This window comes from Apodemus sylvaticus, chromosome 16 (assembly GCF_947179515.1).
Source record: "Apodemus sylvaticus chromosome 16, mApoSyl1.1, whole genome shotgun sequence".
Lineage (NCBI taxonomy): Eukaryota > Metazoa > Chordata > Mammalia > Rodentia > Muridae > Apodemus > Apodemus sylvaticus.
Window position 1 is genome coordinate 69,272,036 of NC_067487.1, and position 15,645 is coordinate 69,287,680.

At 48.3% G+C, this 15,645-nt stretch overlaps 1 protein-coding gene across 1 annotated transcript in view; it reads left to right on the forward strand.

Annotated features, from left to right (window-relative positions):
* Positions 1-15,645, forward strand: part of Rasgrf2 (Ras protein specific guanine nucleotide releasing factor 2) — a 232,880-nt gene that overhangs the window by 187,919 nt on the left and 29,316 nt on the right. The window contains exon 19 of the mRNA XM_052159975.1: positions 929-1,032. Coding sequence (XP_052015935.1) covers positions 929-1,032 — 104 coding nt within the window. The remainder of the gene's footprint in view (positions 1-928; positions 1,033-15,645) is intronic.

Consider the following 15,645-nt stretch of genomic DNA (forward strand, 5'->3'; position numbering starts at 1 on the left):
GCTTTGCCCGGTATGTCTAAAGCCCAAGATCATTATGCTTGCCCACCCCACAAAAAGACACCAGAGAAATACTGCATTATAGTAATGGCTGACCTCTGAGCTCTTGCTGTTGTGAAGGAACTGTGCTAAACACTTAACAGTTATTAGTTAGTAAGTGCAATGTCACAGCAACTCTATTAGACAGAAACATGGGGGACATTGGAGACCGCTCCCCAAAGAAATGATCTAGGACAGCTGCTTCAAACCAGGCAGTCTTTTTGTTTCAAATTATTTTATTTTCAACTGATAAACAACAATGACATAAATATTATCTATTTATGGAATATAAAAGAGACGCTTTTACATATTTACATTGTGGGGTGATTAAAACCTATCATCAGAGCTATCATCTTGTGTACTTACAAGTTTTCTGAGGTGAGAACATTTGGAATCCATAGTTTTAGCGACTTTTAAATACTTCTTTTTCAAGCATAGGCTGTACTGTTCGTGTGCAGACGAACAATAGAGCATCTGTCTCACCTGCAAGTCCACCTCCATCTCCCAGTGGGATTGGCTCCCCGATCACTCTGTGGTGAAGCTATAATCCACACTGGCTACAGTCCTTTTGTTAAAGTTCCCTCTTGGCTTTGTATGTGGTTCGTGAGAGGTATAAATGGAAGTGTTAGTGGTGTCATTAGCAGGATGCCAGCTTTCCTCGGTGGCCTTTAATAAATACGCGCTCATTATTCATGTAATTGCACCTGTGCCTGCAGTGGGCAGGCAGGAGAGCATAATGAGTAAGCAGAGTTCACAGGTCTGAAGCCTCTTTCCCTCCCTGCCACAATGTAGCATTTTGTGAGTTTCAGTAACACGAGTCCTAAAATAAACGACCTTTCCCACTCCCTGCGGCCTGGCCCTAACTGCAGTGTGTGTTTCTTTTCCTCCCAAGGATTTAACAATGAGAGAACGTGTGACAAGGAGCTCATCATACGGAGATCAGCCACCAATCGGGTCCTGAATGTCCTCCGACACTGGGTCTCAAAGCATGCGCAGGTAATTCCGACTTCCCGGCAGTCATGTCCAAGGTTTTTGTGTTTCCGTTCCTTTTGCAAGTTGTTACACAGGTAAACCATCTCCTGACACACTGTGGTTAGAAGCCTTCGGGTTTAAAAGCTAAGAAAGGAAGATTTACAACATATGAAGAAAACCAGTTACACGCATGGCGGACATGGCTGTCACATCTGCAGATGATCTGACTGAGGCTCCCTCTTCCCTCAGACTCGTGGCAGCACCACCCAAACTGCCCGGAGCACTTTCTTTCTTTTTCTTCTTTTCTTTTCTTTTCTTTTCTTTTCTTTTCTTTTCTTTTCTTTTCTTTTCTTTTCTTTTCTTTTCTTTTGGAGGGGGAATGATTTTTTAATTAGATATATTCTTTATTTACGATTCAAATGTTGTCCCCTTTCTTGGTCACCCCCCCAAAAAATCTCTACCCATTCCCCCCTCTCCCTGCTCACCAATCCACCCACCCACTTCCCTGCCCTGGCATTCCTCTGTACTGGGGCATTGAGTCTTTTCAGGACCAAGGGCCTCTCTTCCTTTTGATGATCAACAAGGCCATCCTCTGCTACATAGGCAGCTGGAGCCATGGGTCCCTCTATGTGTAATCTTTGGTTGGTGGTTTAGTCCCTGGGAGCTCTGGGGTACTGGCTGGTTCATGTTGTTCCTCCTATGGGGCTGCAAACCCCTTCAGCTCCTTGGGTCCTTTCTCTCCCTCCTCCATTGGAGACCCTGTGCTCAGTTCAATGGTTGGCTGAGAGCATCCACCTCTGTATTTGTCAGGCACTGGCAGAGACTCTCAGGAGACAGCTATATCAGGCTCCTGTCAGCAAGCACTTGTTGGCATCCACAATAGTAACTATATATGGGATGGATCCCTAGGTGGGGCAGTCTCTGGATGGCCTTTCCCTCAGTCTCTGCTCCATACTTTGTCTCTGTATCTCCTGCCATGGGTATTTTGTTCCCCCTTCTAAGAAGGACCACAGTATCCATACATTGTTCTTCCTTCTTCTTGAGCTTCATTTGATCTGTGAATTGTGTCTTGGGTATTCCAAGCTTCTAGGCTAATATCCATTTATCAGTGAGTGCATACCATGTGTTCTTTTGTGATTGGGTTCTCTCACTCAGGATGATATTTTCTAGTTCCATCCATTTGCCTAAGAATGTCATGAAGTCTAAGGGTCCTCCTCTGACGGTGGAATTCCGCTGGAGAGGCCCCCCATCATCAGTGGCAGCCACAACCTCCACAGGCAAACATTACAGTGACTCCTAGAGGCCAAAAATCCATTTTCATCTGATCAGGGAGGGTTTCTCACCAATTCACAGAATGTCTTACCTAATGTTCTTTTATGTTTCCATTCCTAGTACTCTGTTTTTGAGTTGAATGAATTTCAGTTTTCTATTCAAAAACTTTGTAGTGGTGTTTTTTGTTTTGTTTTATTTTGTCCCCTGTATTTGCAAAAACAAAACCAGGCCTCTCTTTACCTTGTTGGTTCAGTGGATGCACAATTCTGTACTAAATTTATGTCAGGCCTTCCTGGACCTGATGTTGGCTAGTAAGCTGGCTATAAGGTGAGTTGGTAAAAGACCATGACCCTGACTGGCCCAGATTGAAGATGTGGCAAAGAGTAGAGACCATTTTGAGTTAAGCATGAAGCACAGCATTTGTGACTCAGACTCCTCCTGCTAAGAACAGGAGTCGGCCCTTTCTGCCTCCCTGCGCTTGGCCCTGAAGCACACGTGGCAGTCATGCCTGCCCCGTGCAGTGTTTGTCTGTCTTCATTCTACTAGTTCTGCAGTCCCGGGCACACGGTGGATGGACTTCCGCTCTGTTGTTCAGTTGAGCTGAGTTTACATTTTAAGACTGCTGCTGTGCACTCTCTCCACGAGGTCCATTTCTGCCCCTTAGTTTTGAAAGGCAGCCAAGACACAGGCTGAGTCTGCGAATGGACCCCCCAGCTGGGCTCTACACTACGGTATGCGTTGGCACTGCTGTGGAAAGGAAGCGTTTTCATGAAGCACACACGTGCATGCACGCACATACACACATCTCCTGTGTATCATTTACACAGTCCCCAGGTCCCTGCAGGTGACAGGACTGTAATGCTCTTAGCTCCTGTGGCACTGTTAACATCCAAGGGACTTCTAGGCTGGAGAGCCAGCTCAGACCTGTCACTCACTCACATGGCTGTCACGTGACGATGCATCTCAGGGCATTTTTGTTTTATTTTCTGAGTTTTCTATTGGTGGCCATTTTGAAGCCACTCAGTCCACTTACTTGAGACATCTCACAGACACGGAATGATGTTGGAGAGAGAGCTACAGTTGTGACTTTGGACTGCAGTTTTCTTCCTCCAACTCTGGAGCATGTCTGAATGGCCAGCAGCAAGGGAAGGGACCATTCAGATTTTCCTTTGCTTGAGCCCAGGGGACCCCCTTAGAAGCACGAGATCCGACGAATAACCCAGTTAAATAAGCAAGCGCCTTCCCCCACGGAATTCACGCACTGAGCGTTACTACCCTTCTTTGTTTTCTCTCAGCCCACGACTGAGAGCTGTGCACTGGAGAGAGTGAGGGCAGCTTGCATCCATGCGGTCTCTGACCTCTACAAGTTTCCAGCCCTGGAAAACATGGCCATTCTCAGCCATTGTGCTTAGTGGAATTCCTGTGCAGCTGTCTTCTCTCTGGCTCTTGTGGCTACCTCAGACTTTCAGGCCAGAGGCTCGGGGTGGGGGTGGGGGGTGCAGTGGGGGTGGGGCAGGCAGAGGAAACAAAGACTTCCACGCCCTTAAGGGGAGTTACCAGGTCACCCAAGAAGGTCAAGAAGGTGCTCCTGAAAGCAGTCATGGTCCTCCTCACCCACCAGTGGGAAATCAAGGCGAGAGGGGTCAGAGAGGCTTCTGGGAAGTCGGTTCCCTGCTACACGGGGAAGGCACAGAGTTGCTTCTCCCTCAGTCTGCTGCAGAAGACACAGTTTGAGGAAGCCACCAGCCATGTGGCCTGAGGGAGAAGGCCGTACAAGGTGTTTGCTGGGGTAAAGTGGGGAACTCTATACGCACACACAGGGGGCCGTCTCTAGATCGGGGGCAAGTAGACATGCCAGGGAATCCAGAATGGCCCTGTCCCTACCCAAGCAGACTGCCTGTGGGGGATATATAATCCCACTGGGAGAGGCTGGGCAAAGTGTCATATTGGAAACCCAGGTCCTAAGGGAGTTGAAAATGACTCACAAGAAACCAAGCATTACCCGGGTCAGGTGAGCTGGCCAAAGTCCCAGTAGAGTCCTCTTCAAAATCCCACCAACATGCCCACAAGAGGCAAGCTAATCACTGTGCCTCTGTCACAGCCAGAGGAGCCAAAGGCCAGGTCCACCTGCATATCACACCAGACTCAGTTCTTCCTGGGTCTGCAGCCATAGCTGAGGTGAACGCTCAAGGTGGAGGGAACCTTTTGTGCCACTTTCCAGGCTTAGAACAGGCCAGGTGTGGGCAGAGTTGCACATGTCACTTGTGTGGGCAGCACAGGACCGTGCATGGTTGCAGCTGAAAGGTCCCGGGAGGCTGGCACCTGCCTGGGCACTGGAGGCTGCCTTCCAGCAGTTGAGCAGGCAGGCTAGGGGCCATGATGGTGAGCCATGACTCCATTCATGTCCTGGCTTCTGTTCAGAGTCCATTTCACTGGCTGTGTTCACATGACCCAGCCGTCAAGTTTCTAACTCAGTTCAGTCTTCTTACGGGAATTTTGGGGCAAACTCAGAAAGACATATTTATCTGAAAAATGAAGGACTGTTGAATTCATATTGAATTATATGGTTTCTTCCTTTTTACTGAGCTGTGATAGACTTCACATAAAACGTCCTGCACTTCAGTGTGTAGTTCAGCAATCTCTATAGTGCCCCAATCCCTGAAATCTCACCCTGGTCAAGACAGAGAGCCCATAGAGAGCCCATTCCCTGATAGCTGAGGTAATTTTCCACTGGGAGGGGTGAGTCTGTGCTAACAAGGCTCTCACCACCGAGGGTATGGGTGGGAAACAAGGCTGATTTACAATGAGACCCCTGCTCCGGCATTTGCTGCCTCTGTGTCTCAGGAAAACTTTTGTCCCAGGCTCTAGACTTCTTCCCTAGAAAAATCCAGGTAATGACAGCTCTTCCTGTGAGACATGGGGATGATGACACGAGGTGACTCATGCAGTGAGGCTGCTCCTGTGGGAGGGAGCCTGTGTCTTCACGCTGACCTCGGGCAACAAATGTCCGCCCTGTAGCTGGCTGGCAAAGCAGCGGAATCCTCGGAGGGCTTCTGCTGCCCTCCTGGTCTTTGGGAGATTGGGAGAAATGCTGCATTTTATCTGCATTGCCCAACACAGTGGCTTCTGAGTACATGTGGCTGATCGGTCCCCGCGGGCAGCCAGCAGAGAAGAGGCATTGGGCTTTTATCAGTCAATTAAAATGAGATCTCTCTAAACATAAAAAAGAGATCCGTCAGGAAAGGACCCGAAGCTGAGACCCACCTTCTTGCAGCCTTGCCCTATGGTCTCCACAGGGCACAGAGGTGGCAGGAAGCTGAGGAGGAAGGCCCCTCCTTGTGGAGGGAAAAACAAACCTTTATGTAATTCCTGTGAAATCACAAGAGAAAATGGAAGCCCCCTCCCTCCTCCAGCCTCTGGACAGAGAGGACCAGAGTGCCTCCCTGTGTCCTGCCCCTAGAAATAGGAATGTGCCTGAGTGAGTCAGAGATCAGAGAAGCAGGCACTGGTGCTTTTGATCCCACTAGGAAGTTTGCTCAAGGATGTCTGGGTCAGAGGGGGTCAATGATGCAACTGCACTCTCTCCCTCCCTCCCTCTCCCTCCCTCCCTCTCCCTCCCTCCCTCTTCCCCTTTCCCCCTCCCTCCCCCTCTCCATCTCTCCCTCTCTCCCTCTCCCCCTCCCTCCCTCTCCCCCTCTCTCCTCTTCCTCTGTCTCCCTCTCCCCCTCCCTCCCTCTCCCCCTCCCTCCCTCTCCCCCCCTCCCTCCCTTTCTCCCTCTCCCCCTCCCTCCCTCCCTTTCTCCCTTTCCCCCTCCCTCCCTTTCTCCCTCCCTCCCTCTCTCCCTCCTTTCCTTTCTCCCTCCCTCCCTCTCTCCCTTTCTCCCTCTCTCCCTCTTTCCCTCTCTCCCTCTCTCCCTCTCTCCCTCTCTCCCTCTCTCCCTCTCTCCCTCTCTCCCTCCATCCCAACTATTGCTTATTTTGTCAGGGGTAGGAGCCTCTTTTAATTTTTTTTTAAAATATTTCTTGGCATGACTCTGCGAAACCCAGAACTCAGTGTCCCGTCAGAGCTCAGAGAGTTCAGCTGTGTCCTTTGTTCTAAATCTGAAATGGGGGTCGAGCCAGGACAAGGGCTGCACAGGTTTTGGTGTGGGAAGGAGAATGCAATTTGTAAGCAAGCACTGAGCAGGCAGCTGCTGCCACCTCTACTGACAGTTCTTGGCCATGGCCAGTGCTGTCCTATCCCCGGCTCAGTCCCTCTGTCTATGTCCATTCCTGCTTTTGTCCATCTGTCTGCTTCCAGTACTTTCCCACCCACATGCCCGGCCTCCCCTCGGCTCCCAAGCAGTGGCTCTGCCTTTCCACTTGTGAAGTAGCCTTGGTGTAAGGATGCCTAACCACTGAGCTCTCTGCAGGATGAGGATACCTCTCTGTGCTTCAGGCCTCTCCACCATGCAAGAGCACTGCCTGTCTTGAGTCTCCTGAAGATGCCCAGGAATTTATACCCCCACCACATCCCCAAATTTCTCCACAGGAAGGTGCTGTGATTTCCAGGGTAACTGCTTGCTGTTGCCCTGAACAAAAGAAGAAGCATTGGCTGCTTTAGCACAATCTAGAGGCCAGCTTGAGGTTTGCTGTGGTTTTAGGTATGATATGGGGAGCCAGGTCTTTTATGAAGTTCTTTTAAATTCTTTACTTAGGTATCCTCTCTGAGGGGATGCATTTTTTTTTTTGTAACAGCCTTGTAATTTACAAAGGTCTCCAAATCTTCTATTATTTTCTATGTGTCAGTCACTGTTCTAAGCTCTCAGGGAGTAAGTCATTGGCCCTGCTTTTCTCTTCTGAGGGTAAGAAGGCAGATGTACTCATTAGGCCAGCTCTACAGAAGAGGACACTGTGACTCAGCGTTAGTGTTCTTCCTGTGATTACATGGAAAGCTTCAGGCAGAACACAGCCTCCTGGCTATGCAGTCTGTGCACCCAAACCTGGACCTAACAGCCTCTCCATCTGTCTAATCAATTCTTGGGGTATTGTAAGCTCAAGGTATAAAATGTAAAATTCCACTTCTGATACAAAATACCATGTGGACACTGACAATGTTTTTTGGTTCTATTTCTAAATATTACCCTAGAAACATTTCTTTCATGCCCAAGTCTGTTTTCTGTTGTTCAGTACATAGGATCTATATCTACTATAGATTAGCATGGGGCAGAACACTATGCCCCTCTGACATCTGCTGGAGCACTGCTCAGTTTTAGATGGCGACAGGCATATAGATGGTACCAGTTATCGGTGTCCACAAAAAAAGGTCCAGCCTTCCCTCATCGTGAGCCTTTAAGAAATTCCACCTTAATAGGCAGCTTGGAAGATGTCCCACTGCTCAAAGGTATTAACATACCTCATAGTTCCTGAGCCTCTCCACAGCAAGTGGGAGTTGACAGGGACACTTAGACCAAGAAGATAAAATTTGGTCTCAACCTGGGATGCTGATGGTAATGAAATAATACCATCGGATTCACTGTCTAGTGATTCAGTCACGCAAATGGCCTTATACATCATTGAACTGGATGATCTGCGGGCTATCTGCTTTCTTGTCCCTTCATAACAGGTGTGTCCATCACTTCTAGTTGTCCACCAATTCCTGACAACGAGGAACTCTAGGTCTCTAGAAGTGTAAAGTATTGTTTGCTCACAAGCTCACCTTTCCCACTGCAGGAGCCAACAGACAACAGAGAGCGCTCTGCTTAACTGACTTAGGCCAGCAACTCTGGCTTCTCTGTCCCTAGGTTTCTAAACTCACAGTCATATGATAGTCATGACCTCTAGAGCACTTGAGGCCGCTGTGGCTCTCATTTGACCTCTCTCACCCCTCTGGGTGAGCACCAGGGACGTCCTGTTTCCTCTTAGTTCTTAAAGATTCTGGGTCAAAAAGGACTCCACGGGAATAAGTGCGGCCACCTGAGCAGGAGTGTACACCAGCGTGAGCATGGGTGTACGCCAGTGTGAGCATGGGTGTACGCCAGTGTGAGCATGGGTGTACGCCAGTGTGAGTATGAATGTACACCAGCGTGAGCATGGGTGTACGCCAGTGTGAGCATGGGTGTACGCCAGTGTGAGCATGGGTGTACGCCAGTGTGAGCATGGATGTACACCAGTGTGAGCATGGGTGTACACCAGTGTGAGCATGGGTGTACGCCAGTGTGAGCATGGGTGTACGCCAGTGTGAGTGAGCATGGGTGTACACCAGCATGAGCATGGGTGTACGCCAGTGTGAGCATGGGTGTACGCCAGTGTGAGAGAGCATGGGTGTATGCCAGTGTGAGCATGGGTGTATGCCAGCGTGAGCTTGGGTGTACGCCAGTGTGAGCATGGGTGTACACCAGTGTGAGCATGGGTGTACACCAGTGTGAGCATGGGTGTACGCCAGTGTGAGTGAGCATGGCTGCTCTCTCACTGGGGACCTGGGTGAGTGACCTGCATGGGGCTCTTACACAGAACTGGATCACTGGTCAGACTCGAATACTAAGTGTAAGCTAATATCTGACAAGTTTGTGTTTACTTTCTGTGTATGTGAATCCTGGGACTCTCTGGGATCTGTTGTGTGTTTGTTCTTTTGTTTGGGTTGGTTTCAGCTTTTTCTTTTTATTCTTTGGTTTTTGCCTTCTCTGGGCTGTATGAACAGGCAATAAAGTTTTCGTATTGACTCTTATCGAAAAATCCTAGTTTATTAGCTACGTGCCACATTCCCCTCATCTCTACGTTTGTCCTTTAAAGTCCCATTAAGCGCTCCAGGCTTCTCTTAGTAGTGACAGGCATTTATAATAGGACCCATTAGCTGGTGTGAACTAGAGTAAGCAGTTAAGACACCAGTGTCCTTGGAGGGCCACACTTGCTCCTCTCCTTAGTGGCCGTGACTCCTACTAAAGTTCTAAAAGCTTCCCACAGAACCACTAAGAACCTTTCGTGTTTAGGCAATGAAAAGGAAAGTGAAGTCAATCTCTTATTGACTAAGAGATCAGTAAGAATTAGCACATCAAATTAGCACGTCGAATCTGACTGCTTTGATAGACTCTTGTGATTATTTTCTGGTGTTGGTGGTTTCTATGTGGTGGTTTGAATATACTTGGCCCAGGGAATGGTACTCTTTGGAGGCGTCACTTTATTGGAGTAGGTGTGGCCTTATTGGAGGAAGTGTGTCACTGTGGCCGTGGGCTCTAAGATTTTCATCCTAGCTGCCTGGAGCCCAGTCTTGTAGCTGCCTTTGGATCAAGAGGTAGAACTCTCAGCTCCTCCAGCCCCATGTCTGCCTGGATGCTGCCATGCTCCCACCTTGATGATAATGGGCTGAACCTCTGAACCTCTGAATTTGTAAGACAGCGCCAATTAAACATTGTCCTTTATAGGAGTTTCCTTGGTCATGGTGTCTGTTTACAGCAGTAAAACCGTAACTAAGGCAAGGTATTGTGGGAGTAAGGCTTTCTACATCTCTTTAGCATCTCTCTTCTCTTACAATCACCCTTGGACCTCAGAAGCATGACTGTGAGGCACAGCCATATCCTCACCAGGGAAATGGTGGCCAGACACGTGCTATGATGTCATCGGTTCTTGTTTCACAGGCCAGGCTTGGATCAGGGCTCTCACTGCTACAGAGCATCCTGGTAACCCCAGGATCCAGCCTCACACTCATGCAGCCCCTGGCTCCTGCCCTTTCTCTGTGTTCCTCTCCCCACCTCTGCTCCCAGATGTCAACCTGAGCCTGAGTCTCTGCAATGTCTTCCCTTGGATTAACATCAACAATGCTTCCTATGGACTGAGCGTCTCCCCTGGGGGGCAGAAACCGGTTGTCTCCAGTTCTTTGCATCAGCCTTTTTACACCGATGGACCATGTCTGCCCCTGGTGCTTTTCTAAGGTTTAGATTAGAAGTAAGCTCAAGGATCATTGCAGCGACAGTCGGCATTTTTCAACTAGAAGATATAAATACTGGAGTTGAGCGCAGTGTCTGTCAGGCCCTTGTAGACTGTCTCCCTCCATCTTTGTTATTGTCTGATCCATTTACCTTTGGTCACCTTTCTAGAACCCTAATAGAAATCACTGTCTCTGGAAAAGTTCTGTCTGAACATCTCTCCCTGATGCTTGTTTTTAACCAGGATGATTGGGTTTTGTTGTTGCTGTTGTTGTTTTGGTTTTAAAGAGGAAAGCTTTGGGGACTGTCTAATTTCAGGATTAAGAAGCAAGCAGTTTTCCCAAATTCTAATAAGTTCAGCTGTTGAGAGCTAGAAGCTAACTTTTCATAAGTATCAAAGTCAGTGTCCTTCATCAGAAAGTGGCTGGAGGAATACTTTTCTGGGCAGCACTTTCCTTTACGGTGACTCGGTGTCACTACAAGGCTTCGAGGGTCTGAGGGATAATTGTGTCTGAGATTAGCACCTGGCCTGGAGCCTCCTAGGGAGAGTTGGGCATGGGTTTCCAACATGCTGATCCCCTTTGTCATTTTGAGACCCCTCATAGTTAAGGGGTGACTTCTAAGCATTGACCATATATTGGGGAGTGAGGAGACACTGTGCTTTCACTTTGCACAGTCTTCTTCCACACTTCTTGTCCTTCCTTATGTTTTCCCAGGAGTACTTTGTACCCATTATGCAAAAGAAGAGGCTGCTACCTTCCTTTGTAGTTGGGTAATGGGGAACTTGGAATTCCTGTGCTTGACAGTGAGTGTGTGTGTGTGTGGGGGGGGGGGGGGAGCTGAGGCAGAGTCAGTGCAACCTAGAGATGGGAACATGGGCAAGCCAGAGTGTGACAGGAGTGGGACAAGGTGAGCGGGTACCCTCCGGGGGCTCGCATCCCAGCTTTTAGCCAGGACAGCCCCTCCTAGGGTTCACTTTCAATTTTAAACTTCTACCAAGCATGTCTACCTTTTGACACTTGATGCTTAATGGTCACGATGACACTTTGCAAAACAATGCTGACATCTGCAAGTTCCTGCTTAAGTTGACATTAAGCAAGTTCGTGCTTAAGATCAAGTCTCAAACAACAACAACTCATAATCTTGTAAATGAGTTGGCGGCGCTGCGTTGGGCCCTGTTCACAGTATGGACCCCACGGGCCACAAGGTGGACATAGAGTGAAAAGCATGGTAGGCTTGAAGGTGTGCGACCTTTACTTCATCTCGAGGACTGCAGAGGATCATCCCAAGCCTGTATCCCGAGCAGATCATGCAGCATCTTTTCCTGAAGCAAGATTTAAATTCTCCCCTTGTGTAGTTCAGGAAGGTAGAAAGCCAGTGGATACTTTTCATGGTCTCAGATGTCAACCTGAGCCCCAGTCTCCAAGTTTAGGACCCAGCACGTCCTACGAACTGCTTTATGGACTTTTGTTTGTGGTTTTAGACTTGTTTCTGCTAATCCACTCTGCTCTGCATGGTCCCTGCTTTTAGCATCTCCGGCCACTGCTAGAATACACTGCTGATTACAGACAAAATCAGTCACCATCCTCTGTCTCCCTGGATTATCCTTACTGATGCAGATGTCCCCAGTGCCTCAGAGTCGCCTTGGCCCCCTGTAGCTTGACTTGACTCTTACCCTGCTCTCTGGAAAGAATGACTGTGATTTTCAGAACGCTCAAGCTACCTGCAGAGGCTACTTTCCATGCTGGGGAACTTGGCTTATCTATTCATGGATTTATTGTCTTCCCCTCTTTTCTCCAGAATTTGGACTTGACCCAAGGGCCTTGAAACATTCTGGCCCAATTCTTTTCCACTGAGCTGCATATATTCCAGCCCTGTTTTTATTTTCTATTTTGAAGTGTGTGTGTGCGTGGGGGGTGGTGGTGTCTAAGTTAACCAAGTTGGCCTTGAATTCACCCAATAGCTAAGGCTGACCTTGAATGTCCAATCCCCCTGCCTCAGCTCCGCAGTAGCTGGGATTGCAGCCTTGTGTGACGAGGCCTAATCTAAGGATTACTTTTCTGTTGTGTGGTTAAATCTTACTAATGCAAACTACTTTGTTCAGATCTGAAGATTCCTGAGTATGAGCAGAAAAACAGTTCCAGACTCAACACCATTCACCTTACAGGCTGCTATCTCCAAGCCAGTCTCTCTAGTATGGGTCCATAACCTTCCCTTCTGAAGGACTGAAAATGTGGCCTTTGGCCAGCACTATAGGGGTCCAGATCAGGGTCTGCTTCTTGCTGCCTGCTGAAGTTTGAATGAGAGGTTTAGGCTCTGTGCATCTGGACTTTGCTCACTTGAAATGGCACTTGTACCTAGTGAGCTGGCACCAAGCCCAAGACAGTTGTTATCAGCCTCATCTCCCTGGTTCTTCTGTTGGCAACCCCTGTGAGCAAGCATCCATTGTGCACAGTCCCACCTAGAGGCTTGTGACCTGCTCCCTCTGGATGCTGCCTCTGTGCTGGTCATAGATTGTCTCCAGGCTCCACTGCTGCTCTAAGTCTCAGCAGAGCATCACATGGTCCCCTCTGCTCCCCCATCACCTTCTCAAGCCTGTGCTCTAGGTGTCTTTAGCTAGTGTTTCCTCCATCTACCCATCCACCTGCCTATCCACCTGCCCATCTACCCATCCACCTGCCAATCTACCTGACCATCCACCTGCCTATCCACCTGCCCATCCACCTGCCTATCCACCTGCCTATCCACCTGCCCATCTACCCATCCACCTGCCCATCCACCTGCCCATCCACCTGCCCATCCACCTGCCCATCCACCTGCCCATCCATCTGCCCATCCACCTGCCCATCTACCCATCCACCTGCCTATCCACCTGCCTATCCACCTGCCCATCCACCTGCCCATCTACCCATCCACCTGCCTATCCACCTGCCTATCCACCTGCCCATCCATCTGCCCATCCACCTGCCCATCCACCTGCCCATCTACCCATCCACATGCCCATCCACATGCCCATACACCTGCCCATACAGGTGTTTGCCTTCCCCGGCACCTGCATATTGACTTGCTCAACCGTTGTTGTCAAAAAAATAAGAGACAGATTGAAATGTGACATCCCATATTTCCTGGGGCCTTCACTTTTCTTCTTCTTTTTTTATTTTATTTTATTTTTCTTTTCAACCTCCTAATGATTCTGTCTCAGAGCCTGTGATTCATTAATTTGGAGCAGAGGGTCATGGAGATCATGTGGAAATAATTACTGCTGCAATAGGCTCAGAGACTTCCTCTCATCTCTGTCTCACTCCCCTGCTGCTCACCAGACACCTGGACAGATCCAGGGCGGGCGCCTCCCAAGAGCGAGGTGGCCCAGCAGCACCATCTTGTGGACAACGAGCTCCACTGAGACTAGGCTTGGGAAATGCAACCAAAATTAAATTCTATGATGCAACGCAGTCAGCCAGACTTATAAATATCCTCTCTCTGGATTTAAATGGAGGGAAATGCCTTCCCTTCCTGATTTATATTTCTTTTTCATTAGAAAGAACATTCCATACTTTTAAAAAAGAAACTTTTCAATGACCAATTGTGTATGTTTACATTCATTTGTGAATAACATGGTATCCTTTGGGTTCATCAAAGGTTTCAGCTTTAAAGGTAAAACAAAAGTAGTATGGTGTCTTGATCCTGAGACTTGGTCACTGAAGAGTTTGTTACGAGCAAAGTCTTGTAAGTGAAGATATAACTCAGTGGTTAAGAACTCTTCCTGCTCTTGCAGAGGGCTGGGCTCCCAGCATCTGCCTTGGTGGGTCACAACCATTAGTGATTCCAGTTCCAGGAGATCTGGTGATTACTAGACACATTTATGGTATGCATGCATATGTGCAGGCAAAACACGCATAAATATAAAATAAAACAATAATCTAGAGTCTCTCTGCCTCTCCAAATGGCTGGATCAGATGACGGGTGTCCCTCCCAACCCCGTTGACTACTGTGCACCCGAGAGTTTGAGCAGCACAGGTAACCAACGTCAGATGAAAATTCTGTGTTCTTGCTCATGTGATGGCCCCTTCCCAGGCTCAGTGGCCCACACATTATGAGGGACACCTAGAACTTGTCCCTTGTCCCCTGTACCCTGTCTCTTCCACAGCCTAGCTGGTGAGGAAGAACTGAATTCATAAGATTCTTCATGGCAAAAACCTCAGGCAGCAACTGCAAGCTGAAGGAGGAGAACTCAGTATTTGTATGAAGGCTCAGAGAATCTGATTATGTCAACCACGTTGCATGAGAACAAATATTCAGCTATCACTACGCTTCAGACAGGCATCAGCAAAATTTCCACATCATCTTTTAAAGGGGTGCTCAGGCCAGTCTTCCCAAAGTTCAGAAGAGTAAAATTACATTGAAAATGTTTTTGTTGAAGAACGTTAGATTTATTTTACCTCTTACCAATAGCTCAATAATTACCTATTTGTTTATATGATGATATTTTCGCTAACTACTAAAATTTTTAAATGAGTTTTTCTTGTATGAGATAAGTTCATTTATTTTGTTCTTTGTTTCATGCATGGATGTAATGTATTTAGAATTCCCTCATCTGCCTCTCTCCCCTTCCCATGTCCTGTCCCTACCAATAATCTCTTTCCTGTGCTCTTGTTCATTTGTTTTGTTTGTGTTTTTCTGGGCTGTATTCAGGCCTTCTCTGTGGCCTTAATATTGGAACTATCCATTGGAGTCTAGTCTCACCAGAGGGTATGCAACTAGCCCCTCCCCCCATCCTCAAGCCCATACTGCCTGTGGTCCAGCAGTAAAGGGCGGGGTCCATGAGCCAGCCACAGTTCCTGCCCATCCATGACGCTGTTGAAGCAGTATGTCTTGTGTGGTCCCAGGGCAAGTCATTGCAGCTGCTGAGTTTGTGATGATCCTGGCTGTGCTGTGTCTAGAGGCTGGGGCTTCACTGCCCTTCTCCCTTTTCCAGCTCCTACACTTCCTATCCCCTCCTCTGCAGTGCTCCGTGAGCTGTACCAGTGACTGAACCCTCACCCCTCACTTATCCTCAGCCTCTTACAAAGCCATGAGTCTAGGAGACCTTTCACATTTGCCACCCCGGGGCCTCAAAACAGCCCCCGTTGAGCCCAGGCTGTAGCCCAGCAGCTGCTCAAGGATGCCAGCTAATCACTAATTAGCTCTCAGCAAGGCCTGAGCAGAAGGCTGGTGTCCTTCACAGTAATCGTGCTGCTTATGGTAATCAGATTATTTGCATCATTAGAGTCTCAACACAGCTACATGAAGACTCACTAATATATATCAAATATTCATTAAGGAAATTGACTCCTGATGGTTGTGAGCTCCTCTGGTAGGGCACAGAGACTGAAGCAGACAAGGTCGTTAATTGTTTAAAAATATAAACACCTCTACCTTGAGATGGGGGTGGGGTGGGGAGTGGATGGAGACAAAACAGCAGCAA